Source organism: Sus scrofa, chromosome 3 (genome assembly GCF_000003025.6).
Source record: "Sus scrofa isolate TJ Tabasco breed Duroc chromosome 3, Sscrofa11.1, whole genome shotgun sequence".
Taxonomy (NCBI): Eukaryota; Metazoa; Chordata; class Mammalia; order Artiodactyla; family Suidae; genus Sus; species Sus scrofa.
Genome location: NC_010445.4, coordinates 69,888,518 through 69,898,816, shown reverse-complemented (window position 1 = coordinate 69,898,816; position 10,299 = coordinate 69,888,518). Strand labels below are relative to the sequence as shown.

Here is a 10,299-nt window from a genome sequence, read left to right as displayed (position 1 = left end):
CACAAGAAATAAAAGTACACAATCTTACTAAAATGTAAAGAGTTGAAAAATGAAATGGACATACATATATACTACCTGTTGGGGTATAGAATTATTCTAACATTTTAAGAGTTATTTCAGGAAATATCTGTTAAAATGTAGAATTTTCCAGTTCTTTTACCAGTTTCCAAGGCTTAACATTTTTTTTTTTAACTGTAATTCAGTGTCAGGAACTAACCTATAGATTTTATTTAAATTTTGACAGTTTTTCTTCTAATGGCCTTTGTCAGGTTTAGGTTTTTACATCTACCTTAACATATCTCTTACCTTTCAGGCATTTGTGCCCTTAAAAACTTACTGCTGGAAATTGCCATCATGGCACATCAGAAATGAATCTGACTAGTATCCATGGGGATGCGGGTTCGATCCCTGGCCTCACTCAGTGGGTCAGGGATCCAGCGTTGCAGTGAGCTGTGGTATAAGTCATAGATGCAGCTTGGGTCCCATGTTGCTGTGGCTGTGGTGTAGACGGGCAGCTCTAGCTCCAATGCAACCCCTAGCCTGGGAACTTCCATATACTGCAGGTGCTGCCCTAAAAAAAAAAAAAAAAAAAAGAACAAATAAAAAAACCAAAACGTTACTGCCAATTACTATTGCAGTAGTTCCCAAACTTGTCCACACATTAGGAGAGAGAGGGACAAAGTAGGATAGTAACACAGGTAGCTGTATAAGTCCCAATAAGGGACCATAGATTAGACAAAACCAAGGGAACTTTGGGAGATCACTGTAAGTTAACTGCTCAAGAAAGCCATCAGAACAAGGCAGGCTTGCTTGACTAGTGGAGGTGTGGGTTATGCCTAAGGTCATTTTGTGGGGGCTGTGCTTTCAGGTTCAGACCAAGGGCAGGAGTTTAAGGTTCGCCCTTCTGCTGATTTGAATAAGCACCATTACAGTCCTAGTTTGACCTTATAAGGTCAAATACTCTCTTACTGGAGACCAAGAAGGAGCTACTGGAGACCAAAGAGGAAGTGGGGGTAGTCCCCCCCTCCCCACACTCCCCTTGGATCATAAAACTGTAGCCCACCTCATCCTGGGGCAGAGTCACCTTGCCTGCCTGCTTGTATCTCTTCCAAGCATCCTATCTTAATACATCTATTTCTTGCCTATCACTTTGTCTCCTTGAATTCCTTTGTGCACTGAGGCAAAAAGAACCTGAACCTCATGAAGTTCAGACACTGGGTGAGTGATTCTAATTTAAAAACTGTGGGTTCAAGTCCCAATCTGGGTTCTGGCTAGGTTCAAGCCATCAATGCTGTCAGTTTCAGAATCACCTGCAGAGCTTTCAAATATTACTAGAGAAAACTCTTGAGGGAAAAAAAACAAGTTGGGGGTGGGGGGAGGGAGTTACCTTTGTGGTGAAGTGGAAATGAATCCGACTAGATTCCATGAAGATACAGGTTCAATCCCTGTTCTCGCTCGGTGGGTTGGGGATCTGGTGTTGCCTGAGCCCATGAGTTGTGGTTTAGGTTGCAGATGTGACTCAGACCTCAAGTTGCTATGGCTTGGCTGTGGTGTAGGCTGGCAGCTATAGCTCCAATTTGAACCTAGCCTGGGAACTTCCATATGCTGTGGGTGAGGCCCTAATAAGCAAGCAAACAAACAAACAAATAAACCTAAAATACAAAAAAGAAAAAACTAAAGTTGGAATTCCCACTACGATACAGTGGGTTAAGAATTCAGCATTGCTCCAGTTGTGGTAGGATTATAGCGGTGGCTCAGATTCAATCCCTGGCCCAGGAACTTCCATATGCCCTGGGTGTGGCCACTAAAAAAAAAAAAAAAAAAAAAAAAAAAAAAAAAAGTACCCAATTTGCCAGACCTTCCCAAATTCAAAAGAAACTGGAAATTCTGATATGATGTAAAATCTTCCACTTTAGAAATGTTACTTCGAATTTTAAAAGAAAAAAAGGGGGTTAATGGGCCAAACAAAACACAAGTGTAGACTTTGTGCACCACTTTAGTCTCTGCCATTGGTGTAAGGAGAACACTTTAAAAAGGTGATCATAGCATTACTAAGTCCAAGCTTGGACTGCTCACCACAGGACAGGTCAATAGAGAGGTGAGGTCAAGAGAGGATAAGGAAGAGTGACTTTATTCAGAAAGCCAGCAGACAGGAAAATGGTGGACTAGTGTCCCAAGAACCCAGGTTAGAATTCAGGTTTCTTTTAAACTGAAAAGGGAAAAAATAAAAAATAAAAAAAAAAATAAACTGAAAAGGGAAAGAGTTTGGCTGGTTGTTGCACACTTGTACTGGACTTTATTCTTGCAGTTGTCCATGGAACTCTGGTCTTTGTTCCTATAAACCTCCAACAGATAAATATTATTCTTTGTCCTGCAACTTCTTATCTCTATTTGAATGAGAAAATACTTTACTTCTAAAGGTTGGAGACGTGAGAAAGTGCTACCCTGTATATTTCAGACTACAGGCAACATTTTTTTTACAAAAGGTGCAGAGCCAGCATGACAAAGCACAAGCAACAGAGCACAGGGGTTAGAGCTAAAGGTATACATCCAATATGGAATCAGATTTGTTTTTCTCTGTAACAATAGGCATTGAATAAGTCACACAATAGAAAACTGTTTCTGGGAGTTCCTGTGACAGCTCATCAGAAAGGAATCTGACTAGTATCCATGGGGACACAGGTTCGATCCCGGGGCTCACTCAGTGGGTTGGGGATCAGGTGTTGCTGTGAGCTGTGGTTGTAGACTGCAGACTCGGTTGGGACTATGGCTGTGGCATAGTCCGGCAGCTACAGCTCAGATTCAACCCCTAGCCTGGGAACCTCCCTATGCCATGGGTGCAGCCCTAAAAAGAAAAAAATTTTTAAAAAAAATTAAAACATAAAATAAAAATTAAAAAAAGGAAAACTTTCCGGTGTCAATGCGTAAAAGTAAAAGCAATTGCAATTAGTTTTACAGTGCACTGACTTCCAATTCAAACTCATTTTAGAGATTGTTCCTACTAACTTCCTTGAATTTATTGTTGGTCTCTTTTCTCTAACACTGAAAAAAATCTCAGCTCCTCACATCAGTTAGCATAATTATTTATTTTTCTATTCTACAGAAAATAGTTTCAAAATACTGTGCATATTAACAAATAAATCTACTGCATGAAGTTAAGGTTTCTTTGTTATTTCATTTGTTCCTAGAATATGTTCCACCATGATGTACAGTCTGGGCTGGACATGTTACAAAAAGTTTATGGTAAAGGCACCTAAGTGGAAAGTGAAAAGCTTCCAAAATAGTTTTGATGTTCATAAGGACAGCCCACAGAACAGGGGAGCAAAATGCATTTCACTAGGAGTTTGAAAGGCAATTTTGCAGTCTGTCCCCTGAGCAGGGACCAGCCCTGTGAAGTTCGGCCTGAGCTATGGAGGTTCCTTACCGCCCTTGCTAAACTCTGAAAAGACTCCTCTTCAAGGAGATCTGTAGCAGTCTGCCAACTTTCCCCTCTTCCCGCTCTCGGGGAAAAAAAAACAAAAAAACAAAAAAACTGGAAATGTGGCTTTTGTGAAGCACAGGGCTTAAGTAGACAAATGACTGCAAAACCTTGACGGTGGGAGTAGATGGAATTGCCTACTTGGAAAAGTGCAACATGAGTGCAGGAGCGACTGTGTTCCCCAGGGGGTAGCTCGAGTGACCCTGGGGCGGTGAGTTCCAGTAAGGACCTCTATCCCTACAATGGCATCTGCCACGTGCAGGGATGCCCGGCAAGGAGCAACACTGCCTGACCTGGAGGAAGTCATTTGTGCAAGCAAGTTGGGTCAGGAGTTGGGAGAAGCATGTGTCCCAGACAAGGACTGAAACTGCGGGCGCGCGGGGCGAAGGATAACGCCTCCTCTCTCCGCACTGGGTTAGGATTTCCTATGGGGGCTGCGCCTCCTGCAGCCTCGGGTTTAGCAGCTCTGCGCTTGCCGGGACCCCGCAGTTAGCTCCAATTTCACCGCTAGTTGCCTAGGAAACTAACGGGGTCAGCTCTCCGCCTGGCGCCTTTGGTTTCCGCCCCCGCGGGGCGGGGCCTCCGCCTACTTCCACTAAGGCCCCGCCCACCACGGCCGCCCAGACCCCTGACTGGTTTCGGGTCGCAGCAGTTACTCGTCGAATTTGGAAGCATGGAGCATGGCGTCGGTAAGGTTGGCGGCCTGGGGCGCGCCCTGTGCGTGGTGACCGGGGCCTCCCGCGGTTTCGGACGGACGCTGGCACAGCTCCTGGCCCCGCTGCTGTCGCCTGGCTCCGTGTTGGTCCTAACCGCCCGCAACGACGAGGCGCTGCGGCACCTGGAGGCCGAGTTGGGCTCCGAGCGGCCTGACCTGCGCGTGGTGCGGGTGCCCGCTGATCTGGGCGCCGAGGCCGGCTTGCAGCAGTTGCTGGGCGCGCTGCGCGAGCTCCCCAGACCCGAGGGCCTGCAGCGAGTGCTGCTCTTCAACAATGCGGGTAAGAGGCCCCTCGGAGGGGGCGGACTCCCAGGGTGAGCGCTTGGGATACTGTTGCAGGCCTCTTTTGGTTCTCTCTCCCTCTCACCTCCGCCAGGGAGTTAGAAATGACGCCTGAAAGTCCTGGTTTCAGTGAGGTGCTGAGGAAGACCTCTTGCTCCTTCCCCTCTTCCTCACCGCACCCACCCCCGTTTCAACTCCATGTTTTCCAAAACGCCTGTAGAACTTTTCTGATTGTCTTGCTCAGTGCCCTCTGGCGGAGGCATGAATTAGGGCGTGAGGTCTCCCAGCTGAAGTCAGTTCCCCCCTTTCCAAATGCCCCTCAGGGTTCCCCCCAACCCCAGTCCCAGTCCCAGAGCAGGGCATGCGCTTTCTCAGGCTGCAGTTTCTGGTGAGAAGGTTCCCAGGTATGTATGTCTGCAGCGCTGGGAAGAGGGAGGCGTCTTTGGAAGCACTAGGGAGATTGCTCTTTTAGGTCTGGATGGGAAGGGGGTGTCTGGAAGAATTTGGAGGGGGCTGGGGGAAGGGAAAACTCTGCCTACACTGGGTGATTCCTAAGGTTTTGTTTTGCAGCCTCTCTTGGAGATGTGTCCAAAAGCTTTGTGGACCTGACTGACTCAGCTGAAGTGAACAGCTACTGGGCTCTGAACTTGACGTCCATGCTCTGCCTGACTTCCAGCTTCTTGAAGGCTTTTCCTGACAGTCCTGGCCTCAGCAGAATGGTGGTTAACATCTCATCAATCTGTGCTGTGAAGCCCTTCAAAGGCTGGGCCCTGTACTGTGCAGGGAAGGCTGCCCGTGACATGATATATCAGGTTCTGGCTGCAGAGGACCCTAGTTTGAGAGTGCTGAGCTATGCCCCAGGTAGGTGAAGCACTACAGCCATCCCTGTCTCCAGAAGCAGGGGGTTACTCTCTGACCCCTGCTCAAGGAGCCTACTCTTGCTAACCCTTCCAGGAAAATAAGGGAAATATAGGCTTCAAGGAAGTTAGTGCTAGCAGGGTCAGGGAGCTGTACTTAGAGGGTATGGATTGAGAGTGGGAGCTGCCTGGACTTGAAAGTGGGGCCAGGGAGTCTGAGATGTTAGAGTCTGAGAGATGATTCGGGTTTGAATTCCAGGCCTGTACCTCATTTTTTCATGTGAAACAGGGCAGTTGCTACCTGTCTCACAGGGCAGTTTGGAGGACTGAAGGAGGTAATACTTGTGAAAGTTATGCCTCACTGGGAAGTGCTGTCTAATTGTTAGCGTTGCTGTGGCTGTGGTGTAGGCCAGCAGCTGCAGCCCTGATTCATCCCCTAGCCTGGGAACTTCCATATGCTGCAGGTGCCGCCCTAAAAAAAAAAACAAGACACACAAACAAACGACAAAAAAACTCAGCAAAATGTGTATAGAGTGAGTGTATCCGAAAATAATAAAGGCTGTATATGACAAGCCCACAACTAGCATAGTCGATGATAAAAAGCTGCTTTTTCTCTAAGATCAGGAACAAGACAAGGAAGCTGTTCTTCCCACTTTTATTCAACATGGTATTGGAAATCCTAGCTGGAACAGTGAGGCAAGAAAAATAAAAGACATCCAGATTGGAGAGGAAGAAATAAAACTCTATTTACAGGTGATATTATATATAGGAAACCCTAAAGGCTTTACCAAAAAACTGTTAGAACTAATAAATTCATTAAGGTTGCAGGATACAAAAACAATATAAAAAATGAGTTACATTTCTATCCGTTAATAATGAACTATCAGAAAGAGAAATTAAGAAAACAGGCCCATTTATAATTGAATCAAAAACAATAAAATACCTTGGAATACATTTAACCAAGGAGGTAAAAGAACTGTACACTGAAAAAGATAAGATATTGATGAAAGAAATTGAAGAAGATACAAAATAAATGGAAAGATGCCATGCTCATGGATTGGAAGAATTAATATTGTTGAAATGTCCTTACTACCCAAACAATCTACAAGTTTAATGCAATCTCTGTCAAAATTCCAGTGCCATTTTTCACAGACAGAGAACGCAAAAGACCCTGAATAGGAATTCTCTTGTGGCGCAGCAGGTTAAGGAGCTGACGTTGTCATTGTAGCAGCTCAGGTTGCTGCTGTGGCACAGGTTTGATCCCTGGTCTGGGAACTTCCACATGCCATAGGCACTACCCCACCAAAAAAGAAAAAGACCCTAAGTAGCCAGAGCATTCTTGAGGAAGAAGAACAAAACTCTCCAGCATCACACTCTCTGCTATCATACTATCTTATGAAATAGTTTGACATCAAAATAGTATGGTATTGGCATATAAAACAGACACAGTTCACCAGTAAAACCATCTAGCCCTGGTGTCTTGGAGAAGATAGTTTGGGGTTGAAATATATTCGCATCATAAACTTGGATGTATAAGTCTTTCCCCAGATTTGGAAAGTTTTCAGCTATTACTTCTTTAAAGAAGCTTTCTGTTCCTCTTTTTTCTCTCTGGGACTCCCTAATATACAGATTGTTTCTTTTAAGGGTAAACCTTACCTCATGTAGGCTTTCTTCGTGCTCACATTCTTTTTTCTTGTTGCTGTTCTAACTAGATGATTTCAGATGATCTGTCTTCTATTTCACTAGTTTTTTATGCTAGTGACCTCTCTATCAAATTCTTAAGACATTGTTTTCTTCAGGATTTTAGTTGGGTTTTGTTTTTTTTTTTTTTTTTTAGTGGTTTTTATTTCTTTGCCAAGGTTCTTATTTTGTTCATGCATCGTTTTCCTGGTTTCATTTAGACATCTGTGTTTTCTTATAACTCACTGAATTTCTTTAAGAGGATTATTCTGAATTCTTGGTCAGGCAGTTCATAGATCTCATTTCTTTAGGGTCAGGCATCAGCTGTATTAGTTGCCTTTAGTGGTGTCCTATTTCCTTGGTTATTCATGATCCTCGTGGCCTTGGATTGATGTTTGTGCATTTGAGGAAACAGGCATTTCTTCCAGTCTTTATAGACTGAGTTCAGTGGGCAGAGCCTTTCACCAGTCGACCCATCGGTGATTCTGGGTAGGCCGTCTGGTGATCTTCATGGCAGGCTTGCTGCTAGAGTCCTTCGGCAGCCTGATGCTAGAGTGGATCGAAAGCCTGGGTCCACAGTGGTCAGCCTGGTGCTGGGCCTGGCTGCAACCTGGGTTTGTGGGTACCCACTTAAAGCTTAGGTTCACAGACACTGACTATAAGCCTGGACCCGTAGGAGCCATCTGTGGTCATGGGCATTGGCTAGTGCTGGGATGTGCTAGAAGCCTGGGTTCACAGGAGCTTGATGCCATGGGAACCAGTGGAGGCCATTGGAGCCAGCTAGAGCCAGAGTGGATCAGGGGCCTGGTTTCCCAGGGGCCCTGTGGGAGCCTGCAGCCCAGGGAGCTGCCTGGGGCTTCTGGGACCACTACAGCTGGTAAGCACTGGGGTGAGCTGGGGCCCTGGGTTCATAGGAGCCCACAGGGAGCCACCTAGGGTCAAAGCGGTGGGTCTGCTGCTGGATTAGGCTGACTCTGAAGCCCCCAAGGAAGTTGGGTGTTCACTCTCCTACCATGGGAAGGTGTCTCTGTCCACACTCATCCACCGGGCTTGGGGGAGGGGTGATGGGGTCATGTGAATCTGGCTTTCCCACCTCCCTTCTTATTTCTCCGATTCAACCCAGGTGGTATAGTCCCTCACCTGGAATCCTTGGTTCTGGTGAAGATGATTCCATGTGCAATTAGTTATTCAAATGGATGTTTCTCTCGGGCAGGGCTAGAAATTGCTGTGCTGCCATTTGCTGCTCCCAGTGATGACTTAGCAAGGTATTTTTAGAGAGGGCTACAGAGGGAGTTGAAGCAGGGAGAGAACCAGTGTTGAGTAAGGGCCCTGCTTGTAGAATATAGAAGCAGAAGGGTCCTACCTGGTGACTAGTTGGCTGTAGGGGCAGAGTGGGTGGGAGGAGGAAGTGATGGAGGTTTGAGGTTTGGGAGAAGAGACCACAGGTGATTCTGACCACACATGTCAGCCAAGATGAGGTGTTACCTTCTGGCCAGATCTGACTCTACCCCAGTCCTCACACACAATAGAGGCCACTGCCTCGGCAGTGTTCCCTTATCTTGTGCTCTTTGTTCCCTAGGTCCCCTGGACACAGACATGCAGCAGATAGCCCGGGAGGCTTCCGTGGACCCAGATTTGCGAAAAAGGCTGCAGGAGCTGAAGAGAAAGGGGGAACTTGTGGATTGCAAGGTATCAGCCCAGAAACTGCTGAACTTGCTGCAAAAGGATGAATTCAAGTCTGGAGCCCATGTCGACTTCTATAATTAATAAGCCCATGTGCTTGGCTTCCTGGGGCTTTCTTCCTCCCCTTTCAGGCACACCCAGGAGCCCTCTAGATCCCCACATCCTGCCACAAGCCAGCCTTATGCAGATAAGCTTTCCTGCTACTGTCCTGCTCTCAGATCCAGCCAGCAGCTATGAGGGCCTTGGGTAGAGGTCCCAGTTCTCAGGAGTCGGTGTTGAGCACCCTGAGTGAGGAGGAGGCTTGAGAGAGACAAGTTAGGGGTGTTGGTGTTTCTCTCTCCTGGGGAGTAGAATATTAGGGATGGGAAAAGCAGGACAAGAAGCTGAAACACCGAGGAGAGGAAGTTGGGTCTCCTGCCCCTGGTCAGTCCCCAGGGAGGAGGGGGAGCTTGTGTCAAAATGAAGATTCACAGTTGGTCTGGAGGGGAAGGAGGACAGCCAAGTCCCAGCCCACAGGGATGCCTCCTGGACCTTCTCTTCAACTTTGTGTCCTCGTTCTGCTGCTGCTTCTCTCCAGAACCTGCTGTCCATCCCCATCATGAGGAGAGGAGCCCTGAGAGCTGAAGTACGTGTTAATGGTAGCTGCAAATAAAATGTAGGTTGTTGCTTTCTTATTTGTTTTTTTTTTGTTTTGTTTTGTTTTTTGTCTTTTTGCCATTTCTTGGGCCGCTCCCACAGCATATGGAGGTTCCCAGGCTAGGGGTCCAATCGGAGCCGTAGCCACTGGCCTACGGCAGAGCCACAGCAACGCGGGATCTGAGCCGTGTCTGCAACCTACACCACAGCTCACGGCAATGCCGGATCCTTAACCCACTGAGCAAGGCCAGGGATCGAACCTGCAACCTCACGGTTCCCAGTCAGATGCATTAACCACTGAGCCATGACGAAACTCCTGTCGCTTTCTTCATTGATACAGGTCCCATGACTGACTCCCTGATTTGGTGGGCCCAGGGGTGTTCCTGAGGCAATTAACCCAAACTTGGGGTGCTGTCGTCATTTCCCAGGGGTTGTCTTGGGGCTGTCTTTCTTTCTCATTGAGCCTCACCTGGTAGCAAACAAAGTTGGCCTAGGTGGACATATCAGACACCCTCTCCTTCATGCTCTAGTCTATTCCTACCCCTGTCTTTATTACCCTTGCTTCACCCTTGACCTATCCAAAGAATATCCAGCCTCCAGGGCCTGACTCATAGCCACCCCAGCCCTTGGGGAGGGGTCCTATCCCCACCTCTCTTGGATTTCCAGTTCTGCCCTTTACGCACATGGCAATGCTTGAATGGATCCCAGCTCTTAAGGGGGCTTGGTAACGTCCATCTGGCTATGGTCCTGGTCCTCAGTGGGGTGGAACCACCATGCCTTTGGGGGAGGTGAGCAAGATTCTAAAATGGAGAAGCCCTGAGAAACCAAGGGTGTGACCAAACCCATCCTTATGCAGGTCAGGGGATGTTGGGCCCAGAGCTCTGCAGAGGTGGTGTCTGCCCATCAGCCCATTGCCCCTGTTCCTTATTTGAGAGGAGAGACCACCTGCCAGCCATGTCAGGCCTCAG

At 47.3% G+C, this 10,299-nt stretch overlaps 1 protein-coding gene across 1 annotated transcript; it reads left to right on the top strand.

The window, feature by feature from the left end:
• On the top strand, positions 4,070-9,369 carry SPR (sepiapterin reductase (7,8-dihydrobiopterin:NADP+ oxidoreductase)). Its single transcript, XM_003125032.4, has 3 exons — positions 4,070-4,473; positions 5,046-5,336; positions 8,592-9,369. Exons 1-3 carry the CDS (start codon positions 4,152-4,154, stop codon positions 8,777-8,779), a joined length of 801 nt encoding a protein of 266 aa, XP_003125080.1. The 5' UTR covers positions 4,070-4,151; the 3' UTR covers positions 8,780-9,369.

Excerpts from the sequence above, each read along its gene's own strand:
- SPR (XM_003125032.4), top strand. The coding sequence starts at position 4,152 with ATGGAGCATGGCGTCGGTAAGGTTGGCGGCCTGGGGCGCGCCCTGTGC. Across the intron at positions 4,474-5,045 it reads GCTGCTCTTCAACAATGCGG|CCTCTCTTGGAGATGTGTCC; the intron begins GTAAGAGGCCCC and ends TTTGTTTTGCAG. Across the intron at positions 5,337-8,591 it reads AGTGCTGAGCTATGCCCCAG|GTCCCCTGGACACAGACATG; the intron begins GTAGGTGAAGCA and ends TTTGTTCCCTAG.